The 14970-nt window shown below is 37.8% G+C and overlaps 1 protein-coding gene across 1 annotated transcript; it reads left to right on the plus strand.

The window, feature by feature from the left end:
• The first annotated feature begins 2557 nt into the window (after positions 1-2557).
• LOC114914221 (uncharacterized) lies at positions 2558-9133 on the plus strand. The gene is made up of 7 exons (XM_029264923.2): positions 2558-2865; positions 4469-7065; positions 7178-7447; positions 7535-7615; positions 8275-8386; positions 8486-8552; positions 8639-9133. The coding sequence occupies exons 2-7, from the start codon at positions 4741-4743 to the stop codon at positions 8664-8666; spliced, it is 2883 nt and encodes a 960-aa protein (XP_029120756.2). The 5' UTR covers positions 2558-2865; positions 4469-4740; the 3' UTR covers positions 8667-9133.
• Positions 9134-14970: the final 5837 nt, after the last annotated feature.

Genomic DNA, 14970 nt, shown 5'->3' on the forward strand with positions numbered 1-14970 from the left:
GCAATGCCTAGTATCCTTGAATGCCAAGATTAATGAGACTAGTTGGCTTTGGCATCGTAGGCTTGCACATATTAGCATGCATTCACTTTCAAAACTCATTAAGAAGGATTTGGTTCTTGGTTTGCCAAAATTGAACTTTGAAAAGGATAGAATCTGTGATGCATGCCAACTAGGTAAACAAACAAGAGTTTCATTTAAATCTAAAAATATTATTTCAACCTCTAGACCTTTAGAGCTATTGCACATGGATTTATTTGGACCTACTAGAACTACTAGTCTTGGAGGAAAATGATATGGTTTTGTAATTATTGATGATTTCTCTCGTTTTACATGGGTTTTCTTTTTGGCACACAAGGATGAAACTTTTGAAGTTTTTTCTAAATTTTACCGAAAAGTCACAAATGAGAAAGGATTTTCAATTCAAAATATTCGAAGTGATCATGGAATCGAATTTGAAAATCAAGACTTTGAAAAATTTTGTGATGAAAAAGGAATAGGCCATAATTTTTCTGCACCTAGGACACCCCAACAAAATAATGTAGTAGAAAGGAAAAATAGAACCCTAGAAGAAATGGTCCGTACCATGCTATGTGAAAGCAATCTTCCAAGATACTTTTGATCAGATCAGTATCATCTTCGGAATTAAACCTAAACCTCATGTCCAATGCTAGCTAGACATAGTCAACTTGTTTAATCCCGTATGACCTCTAACTTAATTCTTAATTAAATTAATTTATTTATTCAATCAAATCTCATACTTTCAAATTAAACATATAGACTTAGGTCAATTCTTTCCTGCTTTACCTAATTTTATGCGTGACTCCATAAGTTCGAACACTAAGCCGGTAGCATAGAAAACTATTTTCTATACTAATCGAAGTTACCATCTAGCAATGGTTTCCGACGTTCGAATAGGTCAAATGTATGCAAGACAATATTTAAGAACCATAGAATATAATTACCGTATAATTCATTCTTTTGACCCTGAATGCTCAAGACGACCTAGGGTTTAACTCTCAACCCTAGATTAGTCATCCATATTGTATTTCAATCTTTTTCAAATCCTGCAACCTATCACATGGATTGCCCCAGTCGAGGTCTTACTCAATTGAAATACAGTGATGCATCAACTCCTAAAATCTGGAGGGGTCAATTCAATCTTGATCCACACACCAACTATCATAAATACTTGACTGTGTCCAAAAATCTTCCGTCGCTAAATTAAAAATTCAGATAGTCTGACACCAAAGTACAATGAGTTGCTTGCAAGTCACCATGGTGATCTCAAGTCTAAGAGATACTTATATCCATATTCTTCATGAGTAGCTCTTGACAATAGAGTGCTCCGCAAGTGAGTCACTTGTTCAGTGACGATGTACTCCTACATCTTACCTGTATATTATACCAGTATCTCTACACTCTTTGGTTATGAGGACAACCAATTTATATGGCATATAATGATCTATACTTGATAAACATCATTGTCCCTTAATAACGTATCATTTGGTCATGAACATATTTCAAAACTATTCGATAAATCCTCTTTTATCGATTATCTTATAGTTCCAGGAACTTCATCATAATACAAGAGTTCTAAAAAAAAAGTTGTACACCTTGTGATGAATTATGTCAAAAAAATTTTATTATTTTATAATTCATATATAAGTTACAAAAAATATAATCGTCCAATGATTGGCTTTAGGGCACATTTTCTAACACTAACATCCATGACTAACAAATCTCGATTTAGAGAATGTGAAGAATATTCCTTCCATGATAAAAAGTCAGAGCGTGGCCTAACGATCTGCAAAGTTGGGCCTAACAAACTCACAGATTTTGACTCGCAGTTTATGAGCTCAACCTTTAAATAAAAGAGATATAAAGAAAATTCCTAAGATAAGCAAATAAAGATACTTAAACATTCAAGAGCTCTCCATCCGCTCTTCCAACTCTTACAATTTTTTTTTATTATTTCTAAAGCTCCAACTAATTTAAAATCGGAGTTCTTCATTAGAATATGCCGGACGAGTGTGAAATTTCTTTACAAATACCCTTCGACAACGTAGATCTCAGCCGATATTCAGTTTCAACTACATTGGCATCTCTTCGGAGTTTTGTGGCAGCATGCATGTTGACGCGCGTAATAGGTGAAGGCAACGTAGTTGGCCATGCGAAGAATTTTTGCACCCAAAGCACCGTAGTTGGGCACTAATTTCTCCGAAGCACCGATCGTATACCACAAGCCAGATGTCTTTTGGAATGCGACGTCAGATGGCTTGATGTTTTTATTTCCAGTACATCTTAAAAAAAAAAAAAAAAAAAAAAAAAGCTCCAATACTTCCCTCCAAAACTCCCGACTCAATCTCTCTCCTTCTTTCCCTTAACACCCATCTCTCTCTTGCAAAGAATCGATCACCGCCTCCGTTCTCTTGGGTTCCCAATCTCATCCATAACCCCATCCACATGGCTTTCATTACTAATAAAGAAGTAGAACAAGAAACCCAAGTCTATCTCGATCAAATTCATACCTAACCGACGAGTATATCCTCATCTAATCTCATTCGATTTTGATGTGTTTGACAATGATTTCAGACGACATAAGAGTGTCGGAAGCTCCAGGTTGCGTCCTTGAAAATGTTCATCGGGTGATCGATACCCGGTCCAAGAACCAAGCCTTGGGTTCTGACGGCGGTGATCGAGATGAGGGAATACAGAGAACTGAGGTGGAAGAACTGAGTGTTGTCGATGCTCGTCGAGGGGAAAGAAAGGAGAGAAGGAGTTGCTCTGTTTGGTGCTTGAGTGATCAGGGGAACATGGGTTACGTCTCGGACTCGGAAGCCTCATCTGATGAAGACGATGGCACAGGTTAGTGTCCGTATAGATGAGAGAATGCAAATTTGTTCATTCATTTCTTTTCGAAATCCACTTGCTGCTGCTTTAGTGAAGTGGATATCTGCTTATTCGCAATTAAATGATTTATGATTGCTTCGTAGACTTTTGCAATATGATGATCAGCAGCTTGTATGAATGTCGAGCACGTAACAAGTAATTCAGTTTGTTAGATAAAGATTTGACCTTTGATCACAACTTTCAGAGCAAGCTGTATGAATCTTTGTTTCAATCTCCTTTTGTTTGGTTTCTAGACCTTTAGGATACTGAGATGAAATTGGCTTAATGTAGCTCAGTTCTTTCACATGTCTTATATTGAAACTAGTTAAATCAACTGCATTCCTCCAATTCATGAAAATTCGCAATATCTTTATGTGTTAACTGGATGTCTGTAACGTCATTCGTATGAGAATGTAAAGGCATCTTGTTTCCTGTGATGCTAAACCTACTTGTCTTAGTGTTACATCGAGTAAAAGCTTATGAATCTATATTTTAGAAGTTTAAATGATTCGGTACATGCATGTGCAACTTCTAAAGCTGAAGTTTTCCTGGTTTTATGGCCTAAATTCATCTTTTTTCAGGAATCAATAGGCACATAATGCCTAAGGAACTCCATTGAAACATAGGATAACAAAGAAAAACAAAGGAAAAAGGCAAAACAAAATAACCACAAAAAAGGAACAAAGGAAAGCAGCAAAAGTTTTGCTACCAATCCTTCACATTACTGATCTGAAAAAACAAGTGAGAGCATCCAAGCTCTTCTCTGGGACCATCTTCTTCCACAGAGTCAAGGTCTTCTTTATTAGATCCAATCAGCTGAATAGCCCCAACATAGAAGTTTCTAAAGATTCTCCTATTCATTTCTGACCATACGAGCTAGTGTCCAGCAGCTATCAACATGTCCATCCTTTTCTCTAGCATTTCTTGATTACTTTCAATCTCTGATAGCACCACAAGTCAGATAGCTTCAGAAGTTCTACTGTGCAACCTCAGCTGAAACCAAAAATTATCCCAAATACTCTTCACCATTCTTCAAAGAAGGAACAGATGGTTAACAGTTTCCTCCTGTTGCCCACAGAGTGCACACACTGAAAGGAATCTCCAGTTCCTTAATTTTCCATCGTTAACAGTCTATTATTAACAAGAAACCAACCAAAAAATGCTCACTTTCTTAGATACAACAGAATTCCAGATTAGACAAAAGAAGGGGAAAAAAGATTCCACCAGAGTTAAAGAACTCCCTTAAACTGAAAACACCAGAATTGTTCCACATCCAAATCATTCTCTTCGTTTCCACTGAGCATAACATGCTTATTGTTCCAACTCATAGAACCCCTAAAGTCATATTATTCTTCTCATTTTGTTGTCCATTATTCTCATACAGTATTCAGCTCTTTGATAGGGGACCAAGTTCCTCCTGTATCACTGCCGAGTTGTGATTCTTGCAAAAACCCTGATATGGATGGTTAATTTAATTTGTTCCACACAGAAAACAAATCCTTTCCTGAATCATCTGCAGATTTGCTACTTGTAGGAAATATATCTTTTGCGCTAATAAGCAGCTTTTCCATCTTTTTAGGATCTATAAGAAGGAAGGGCCTTACTTATATTCATGCAGAATCAATACAGTCTACTGTTCTTCCTCCTGATCACAGTATGATGCCAGAGGAATGTGACAATAATCCAAAATTCTCTATGTGTGATGATGATTCTGACAAGCATCAAAAAGATGTTGTAGTTGCAAAGCCCGTTGTTGAGGTGATCAGGATGGATATGAAGCCAAATACTCTAAGAGATCCATTTCCAACTGCCACTAAAGTAGGTCAATTTGTCCTGGATCACTAGACCGACATGCATAATCATTTACAGGATTGCTGTAGTTCTGAATCCATTGACAGACTAAACCATCCAAGAGTGATTGAAGAAATGAATGCATGGGCACCTGCTGGAAAGGAACCAAGCATGAATATGACCCAAAGCATTTCTGGAGAAAAGAACCTTTCTCATTCACTCATCAACAAGCATGCTGCTGCAGGGTTTGCCTATATTGGGTCTCAAGAACCAGGCGAGCTGTCCCAAGCCAATGCTATGGATGTTGTGGATAAGTTACTTTCAGATTATAATGTAGGACTATCTCTAGATATTGATGCTGAGAGAACCCAAGGGACAAGCTCATTTCACGTCTTGGCTGCAACGGGAGCCCACTGCTTGGCTAAAAGGGCTGATCGTATTTGGTCAGTTAGAAGGGCAGGAATTTTTGACTGGGATGACAGTCTTGAAGATGAAAGACAAGATGGTTTCCTCAGTAATAGAAATGATTACTTCTGCAAAAAACAAGCCAGAGTGTGCGAATCACCTAGTGCATCCTTAAAGCCTATGCATCATAACTCCAAAATTATTGGTGGTGCGCATGATACGAGTGGGCAGAAAGAATGTGGAAATTGCAAAATTCATTCAAACAGAACCAGCTTAATGTGTCCAGATCTATGTGTGGTGCCAGAAAATCCAGTAAGAAGCAAAAAATTACATGTATCTGAGATAAAAATAAATAACCTTTTCAAGGATGTGGATGAATGGTCCAAGTCAAAATCTCTAGAGCAGCAATTGGAGGCAGTTGATGTAGTTGAATGCATAGAAGATGTGTATGATGTGGGCCCTAATACTCAAATGGCTGCTGAAGCTATGGAGGCCTTATTTTGTGGTTCTCCTCTTAACCATGAGTTGGAGGACGCAAGTCCTGGAGGTGGAATGTTGACCACAGATTGCAGCAGAGGTGTGATAGTGGAGAAGGCTTCAGCAATGAATATTTCACTCCAAAAGATTGTTTCCTCTAGTCTTAATTCAGAAAGTATTCAAATGCAATACAAAGGAACGAAGGCACGCGGGACTATATCTAACAGGGGAAATTTAAGTTCTAGAAAATGCTCCAGAAAATCAGGAATGAATAGGAAATTAGAGGACACAATAGAAAAAACAGAAGTGGTTAACCAAAATCGGGATCTGAAAGAACAATCATATGCTATAGCCTCTGCCAATCTGAATGAATATTCTGAATCATGCAAGCAACAGAAAGCATCAGAAAGAGTGAATGGAACCTTCATCAAAGAGGTTGACAAACACTGCAGTTCATGGACATCTAAAGGAAAGCTTTCAGACAGCAAGGGACTCATTATACGAGAGCACTCCTCAAGTGATAAGTCTGTTTTGCATCAAACTAAGCAGAGTGAAACTGAGGCTACCAATGAAGCAAGCTTTCCTGAGGCCCAAATGAAAGAAAATATGCATTTTGTAGATGCATCTGGTCTGCTGAGGCCCACCCAGAAAAATCGTACTAAAGTTTCAGGCAGAAGTACTACATTTGTAAGGAAATTTGGAAGTCATCCTGATGTGCTGGATAAAAAAGGGAAATGCAAGGAAGAGCTTATAATCATTGCACCTAAAATAGATGCTTTGAGCTGCCAAAGAAGGAGGACAACTCATCCGATTACTTCAGGCATTTCAGATGATAATGGCACCTTGAACAACCGATTGCTCACAATTGATGTTAAGAGAACAGCTAATGTGCTACCAACAAAGCGAGGAAGGATCAAAGATGTCGTAAGAAGTCTTCCCAAAATCCTAGACACAGCAAAGAGGAGGAAAAGAACAGCCGTTACACGGTTACCTTCTCCAAGTGGTCAAATCCCATCCAATGCTACAAAGTTGTCACCAATGTCTTGTCTGCAAAAAAGGGCATCAGTAACTTTTGCTGCAAGTAAACCTCTTTTAGGAAAGGATTCCAAGAAATGTTTGACCAGCAATGATTCCACTGCTGTGATGAAGCACAGGGTTCCTTTTAAAGAAGTGGCAGTACCCAAGTTGAGCACAAAATCTGTATCTAATTTCAAGCATATTGAAGGGAAATCTCTTAACATTCAACAATCTGATGTAGCATGCAGAACACCATTAAACGAAACAAACACAGGCGTGCCTTTCTGCATGGCTTATGACGCTATGAGAAGACCATGCAATAAAGGTCTTTCAAAATCGAGTGCTAGAGAGCTTATCAGACTAGAAGCTACTGAACCAGCATCCACCTGTTTATTGAAAGATTCACGAAAAAGAAAGGATATGGCCAGTGTTCGTGTTCTGTTCAGCCAAAATTTGGATCAAGACATAATCAAGCAGCAGAAAAAAGTAACACATATGCCCCATTTCTTTACATTTGAACATTGTGCAATAACGATCATACTAGCTGTTACATGATAGGTGTTAACTGTTTCTTTCTTTTCCTTTGTTTTGGTTATAGATCTTGATGCGCTTTAGAATTCCAGTTGCCCTATCAATTTCAGATGCAACACACTTCATCACAGATAAGTTTGCACGAACAAGGAATATGTTAGAAGCAATGGCTATGGGTAAACCGGTAGTGACAAATACATGGCTTGAAAGCTGTGGACAGGCTAGCTGCTATATTGATGAAAAAAATTACATACTGAGGGATCTAAAGAAGGAAAGGGAGATTGGCTTCAGCATGCCTCTTTCATTGAATCGTGCACGCCACTGTCCACTCTTGCAGGTATATGTTTATCCTTTGTTAATTGATCACTTAGCTATGACTGACATATGTCACCAGTAGTTATTATTCTTCATGAACTATTTGTAGGGTATGAGCGTGTTAATCACTCCAAAAGTAAAACCTGATCAAGCGCTAGTAGCTAGTTTGGTCAAGGCAGCACATGGTCAGGTAAGATACATTGTTGGTATGATTTGTATGCAAACCACAATTTGTACTGCTCATCTTCTTATCTTTACTCTGGTTGGTTTGTATTACTACACCTTTTATCTGCACTTATTTGCATATATTCAAGTATACCTCAGTCTACATGGAATTTTTCAGCGCCCATATCGCTTCACTGATTTCTGCTCTCTAGACTTCTATCACCAACTTTATATGGGATATTTTCATTGTATGTCAAGATTTACACATCAATGAAACTAAAATGCAGCCCCTATTTGCATCTTTACACCTTTTATGAATGGAAATCTTTCTTCACATGTCCAGACTTACATATGAATTTTCTTGCCTTCTTAAGTTAAAGAAATATCATTTTACAGGAATTACATGAATGATATTTCTTTTTCTTTCCCTTTTTGTGTTTTCCTTTGTGCTGGACCCACAGCGGATAGCACGAATCTGTTATCTTCATGGTTCATATTGGTAATTTGCATAAGCTCTCATGTGAAGTTAAGTAAGACACAGTCAACAATCACAAAGAAGGTAGAGAAGAAACCAAGTTATGTTCTTTGATTGAGTTCATTGATAGATTTTACTTGTCAATTATGTTCATGATTTTGAATATCAAATGCATCAATATCATATTGACCTTTCTAAAATTTGTTCAGCCATTGGAACAAATTGAAAGTCATGAAATGAAGGAGAACAAAGTACAAGATGACCTTATTGTTATTTCATGCGAAGAAGATTATGAAATTTGCATCCCCTTCCTTAAACAAGGTAAATCTCTTGGTTCTGCAACTAGCATTCATATTGCAATGGGAAAATTTGAGCACCAGAAAAGCAGCAGGTTAATGTGTATACAAATTTGACGTGCAGGAGGGGATGTTTTCAGTTCAGAACTTTTACTGAATGGTATTGTTATTCAGAAATTGGAGTTTGAAAGGTATGGCGGTATTCCAAGAGTTCTCTTTTAGATATGTCCGATCAATTTGACTATGTTTGTGACCTTTTCCATTCTATCATCTGCAGGCATCGCCTTTTTTCTGGATCGTGCTAGGTTGACCTTATTAACAGTACAGTTAAAAAGCAAGATGTTACCAAGGAAAAAGAAAGATGAGATAATCACATCCTCACTTTCGTCCTACAATGAAATGCATGGAGCTTTTGTTAAGCCCTTCTAATTTGTCCATACCTTTCAATTGCCAATAGATATGATCTTCATATGGGTTTACACATATCAATATTTATCTCTTTGTTTGCTCCACTCCCTGATGATGTCATGTGCTGATTAAGTTACTATTCCCTCTCCCCCATAGATTTATTATATTAGCATTAATCTGGTATGTAATTCCATCAGGTGCCAATCGCTTCCCGTTACAGTTGGTTACAGGTTTGAGGGGCAGCTCATTTCCAAATCTAGATTGATCCCTTCAACCAAGATGCAGATCAGGGAAAGGTTATCTATGATTGGTTTGTTACATGGCGGTTGACGAAAATTTTTTGATCAGGACCATCAGTACCTGGTACGGACATCAGAGCCATAAAAAATCGGCAATATGATTTAAATTCGATTTGGATCGAAGAAGCTTCATTAGATTGATTCTACTTCAGTTATTTATTTTCAGTCAATAAATTTTTAATGCATTTAGTTTTGGGTCCATAGGACCATATTTGGATTTATCCACGTCATCTTTGGAGCCACCAATCTCCACATACCAAGAGAAGAAATATGCATGCTAGTGTGTGCTGTGCTCATGCCAAGTTATGTCAAGCATCAAGCACCCACATGGAGTTTCATTTCTTCTCTAGAATTTTTTAAGAGTTTTTGGCTACTTACTTATTTTGTTGAAGGCTGATTTCTTTTCTATGGTAGATTATTTTATCACATATAATGCTTTACTTTTTTATGGAGGGCTGATTTTTCCTTGTAAAAGATAAGAGATTCCTAAAAAAATAAGATCCTTAGAGTCATATATAAATCCTTGTATTTTTCATGACGAGAACAATGAATGATTTTACAAACTCCACAAATACTTGTGTCAATTGCTCCGAGAGGGAGAGGGTGTGAGATCCAAAATCACCCCACAAAGGGAGGGTGTGAGGCCCACTTTCTATCCTATTCTTTCTACTTAAGATCCAGTATTCCTGTGACTCTGATTCGACTCCACCATCTATCCACGCAAGCCCATTCCGTCAAGAAAAGATCTGTCTCCTCCAGAATTTTCATCTATGGTGCTGAGAGAATGAGTGATTTTGTCACGCCCCAAATCCGGGACATAACACGGCCATGCTACCGAGGGATGGAGCCCACGATAACACGAAGCCAATTCATCATAATCATCTAAAATCCGTCAAATAAAAAGATTCAATTCTATTATTCATCAAATAATCGAATCAATATGGATTCAGAGCATTTAAATCCAAAAGCAAGTACTAACCCGAATCTCAACATTCATAAATAACTACAAATTCATGATTATAAAATAAATTAAACTTCTGTTGTCAAATTTTTCAGCTTGCTATGCCGATCTTCAAGCTTGGATTCCTTTTGCCGATCCTAACCTTATTTCTCTGTTCAAACAAAAAGAAAACAAAAAGAATATGAGCTACACTAGCCCAGTAAGTAGAACTTGCACTTTCTTATCGGATCAAGCATAAGTTTTTCATGATAATGCAATATTTAGAAAATAACATATAATACAAAATAAAGCATTTCATAGAGCATATAACAAAACAAGTTATAAACTCATCATGCATGCATAAATCATGTATATTTCACAATCATGAATCGTAAATCATTTTCATCATGTATTCATGTCATGTTTCAAAACATTGCTCACAGATATTCGTGCTAAGGTCACTATTATACCCGTGACAGGGCCATGTTTCTTAATCGACAAAGTTCTTAATTCATGTGCCAACTTTATACCCGCTGGCAGGGCCATGTTTCGTGTGGATGCGAGCTCCGGATGTCGACCTTCCCGAAGGGATTCATTCATAGCCATCTGAGAGCCTTTGAAATCTTTATATCTTTTTCTTAAAGCATACATATACATAGATGGGAAAACAATGAAATTCATGCTTCATAATCATGCTATTTTCATAAGACATATTCATGAAATCAATGCTTACAATAAAACATGCTTTTTCATATCACATATGCCGATCCTTAGTTTATAAAAAATTATGATTTCATCAATAGCAATTCTTTGCATAAAAACATGTTCATTTATAAATAAATAAGGAGCATAAGATCTACTTACCTCGTTCATCTTAGATCTTCGGACTTCGTTAGAAGAATCAGCTAATCCTATTTAAAATATCAAATCATTATCAAATTCTATTCCATAAATATAATAAGATTAAATCATAAGTAAAGAGGACCGTTGACCGAATGTGTCGGACCATCCAGATACCAGGGCAATTTAGGATCTTTGATCTGAGGGTCAGATTCAAGTGACTTGATCAAGAAATCGTGAAACACAGATCGAATTAAGATCAAGTTCAATCAACAGGATTCTTTAATAATGATTTTGAAAAATACTTGATATGGCCAAATGAGGTTGACATTCAGCACGGATATCAAAGCAATTTCAGATCATTTTATTAGAGTCGATATGAGCCTCTAAAAGATGAAGGCATGACTCGATACAGGATTCATAGACCTTCTTAGAGAAAGAAAGTCGGTCATGAGAGAGAAAGTAGAGAGAGAATCTTCGTATCCTTCAAAAGTGGCAATCATGGTTGAGATCATCAGAGATCATATCAGGGTGACTTAATATGGATTAATCATGATCGATGTTATCAATTTCGAAGAAGGATCGGATCAGGATCTAATCTACTGCACGAAGTTCGGAGCAGTCTCAGATCATCATATTTTCATCTTAAGTTTATCCTAGGGTCTGTGATGCAATCAGAGAGAGAATGACTCTAGAGAGACGAAATCCATAAAAAGAGATAAAAGGTCTAGAGAGAGAAAATAGGAAGAAAATCTAGAGAGAGAAAATGGAGAGAGAAGGTAGAGAGAGAAAGTTCAATTCTAGAGAGAGAAAGACTTAAGAGAGAAATGAGAGAAACTTTCTCTCACATATATATATATTTTTATTATATATATATTCTTTTTCTTTTTCTTTTTCTTTTTAGAGAGAGACAATAGAGAGAGAGAAAGAGAGAGAAAGAGGGAAAAAGAGGGGAGAGAGAAAAATTTTCTCTTTTCTTATTATTATTTTTTTTTCTATTTTATTATTTTTCTATTTTGCATTTTTTTTTCTTTTTTTTTTTCCTTTTTCTTTTCTTTTTCTTTTTCCTTTTTCTTTTTTTTTTCTTCTCTTCTTCTTTTCTTCCTTCTTTCCTCTTCTTTGGCCGAACGGGAGGGGATCAGAGGGGCGTCGCCCGTGGTCCGGCGGGCTGCAGCGGCACGGTCGATGGTCCGGCAGTGGCGGCCGACAGCAGGGAGCAACAGAACGCCGGCGGTGAGGCTCGGCCGGCGAGAGATTTAGAAAAAAATGAAAAACAGGGGACCGCCTCCTTTCCACGGATTTCTCCAGTCATTGGCCTATCACCGGCGGCCATGACTTTCGGAAAAGACAGATAGAGGGGTGGGGGTCCAAACCTAAGGGTGAGATGCCGCAAACGACGGCGTCGATGGTCGGAAAAGGGTGAAAGATGACTCGGCCGAACAGGGGAAAAACAGGGCATCATTTTCTTCTCGATTTCCGTCAAAGTCGGCGACCGACAATGATGTTTGGGGCCAGAGGGGAAACGGAAGAAGGAGAGGAAGAAAGGTTGGAGCCTTACCTGAGCTCCGGCGGCGTCTTCGGCCTCAGTTTTCCGGCGAGCACAAGAATAGGAGGCCGCGGCTTCAATCGAAAAAATCGGAGAAAAACTCCGACGATCGTCGGTGGCTGATGGATCTACACTTAGAGGAGAGGAGGGAGATTCTTATAGAGCTTGTCCTAGGGTCTTTCAATGGCCCTAGGACTCCGATTCTTGATCGGGGAAGAGGAAGACTCTGATCGGGAGTCTTCCTGCTCTGTTTTTTTTTTTTTTTTTTTTTCTGGTGGGCTTTGTGAGCTGGTTTTGGGCCAGATTATCACAGATTTCTTATTCTACAGATGATATACTATCAAGGATCTTCGTTCCTTATCAGTTGATCTTTGATTTTTTTTTTTTAAATCTGATGTTGGTAAAGACCTAGTTCTTTATTGATGGATCTGTTTGGTTAAAAGATTAAGAGCCATAATCAGAGTAGTTTCTTAACTACCACGATCTGAATTCTTATCATCTTCTTGGATTTTTCTCATGAGTTTAATGTTTTATTTTCTCTCGTTCCATTCATATTTCTTTTTGCATTTACTCATGAGCATGTTTAATTTCTGCTATCTGTTTATGAAATTCTCTATTGCTAGTTGTTTACTGATCTCTCGAATGGCATTCGTCTGTATCATTTAGATTGATCTCACTTTAGTCTCGTATCAATCAATTACACCTACTGAACAGAGTATAAGCAACTATACTATCTGTCTTGGGAATAATGAGTCCCTGGCTGGACGTGATTTATTGTTGATGAACAGAAGAGAGCTTGATCATTATGATTGATTTTTTTTCTCTTCTTTAGGGTTGTCCCGCATCAGTACCCAGCCAAATTGGCCTACTGTTGCACTATGAAATTGCTCTGGACCATAGCAGAAACTGATGCCTTGATCAACAAATCGTCTCTAAAGTAAACAGTCGGTGACTTAATACCATGATAAATAGATCGGGCTTGCAAGTGGAAACCATTTCATCTTGTCGCTGACCTAACACTTTGGATGGTGTGAGTTATTCTGGGCTATCCCTGTGTTGAATACTTCTTCCCAGAAATTGGCCTTCCAATAAAAGGTGTTTTGTCCTTGTGATGTTTGCATCGATTATAACATCTTTGGGTGTGTCTAGATGACTAATGTCCTATCCATGAGATATTTCCCATGATATGAGGGGCTGTGCAGAGATAGGGAATAGAGGAGGAATCAGTAGAGGCCATTGCTTCCCTATCTTAAGATTACCTGGATACCGAATCTTAGGGTTGCCGACCTATGGGCTTGACGATCCCTCCTGGCTTTTAGCTTTTCTATTTGTCTCATCAACTTAGTCACATGGGATATCACAGGTATCTTAGCAGACCTTAGCTTTCGGACGATTCCAGGGTAGATAGAATATGATTCAGGTGCCATGCACCACATCTGTCACCATGAGCATCACCCTCCTATTGCAGTGCAGTGTAGTGCAGTGTAGTGCTGGTTAGCAGGTGGAACAATATGTGCTTAAAATGATGTATATATAGATATTCAGCAATATGAAAATGCTGTAAATTGCCAATGCAACAATCTAATGCAATATGGGTAACAGCCGGTCTAGAATTGCCGATAGTGCTATCGATTCAGCACGTTATTTGAAACTCTTATTTTTTTCATCGTATCTTCTAAACAATCAAAGGAAAGAATTAACAAATGGGAGTGAAGTACTGAATCTTGAGTTCATACAACTACACTGCCTGTGTCGGATAGTGATCACATACAGAGCAAGAACAGTTAATAGTTCAAACCAACGACCAAGTGAAACAGTTTGTGAATGCAGAAGAAATCTTCGTGCACTGATATCAAAGTCAATGCTTCAAGCATCGATTAATGTTTAATTAAAGAAGCAAAATTTGGTATACATTTGAAGTTCATGTCTGGTCTAGAACAAAACACTACTGATGCATTCTGTATACATAATCAAAGATAGCAATTTTATATATTTCAAAGTCGCTCCTTGTTCAATTGGTCAGCATTCATCCCTGCTAGCATAGCACGAGTTCTGCTGGCAAAAAATGAAAGACAACATGAATTGTTCCCATTGCAAATCCAAACCTTGAAAATGATGCTTGCAGGATAGCAAAAACTGCTTTTATTTTCAACTACATCAGAGGGGATAAGAACAACCAAGGACCTGTTTGGATGTGTGGGCCTAAAATTTCATAGGATTCATGGGTTGGGCCAAGACAACTAGCTAAGTGAGACTGGGTTAGGCCTATATTTATATGAATCGAGTAATTCTTTGTGCATCGCGTGCGGTGCAATAGGAGCGCACCGTTCAATAATATTGGGACATGTAATGCATTTAGATGGGACAGACATTTAATACTGCTCGACTTTTTTTTTCTCCAATTTTCAGTAACGAAAATATCCTTCTCTCCATAGAACAAAGAAAGAATAGTATTATTGATTTCTGATACATTGTCTGACTTTCTATGTATATATGTGACATCCTGAACAATATATATGTCTTTATAATATCTTACACAATACATATGACTTTCTGATGCTTTGTATGACTTTGTG

This window comes from Elaeis guineensis, chromosome 5 (genome assembly GCF_000442705.2).
Source record: "Elaeis guineensis isolate ETL-2024a chromosome 5, EG11, whole genome shotgun sequence".
Lineage (NCBI taxonomy): Eukaryota > Viridiplantae > Streptophyta > Magnoliopsida > Arecales > Arecaceae > Elaeis > Elaeis guineensis.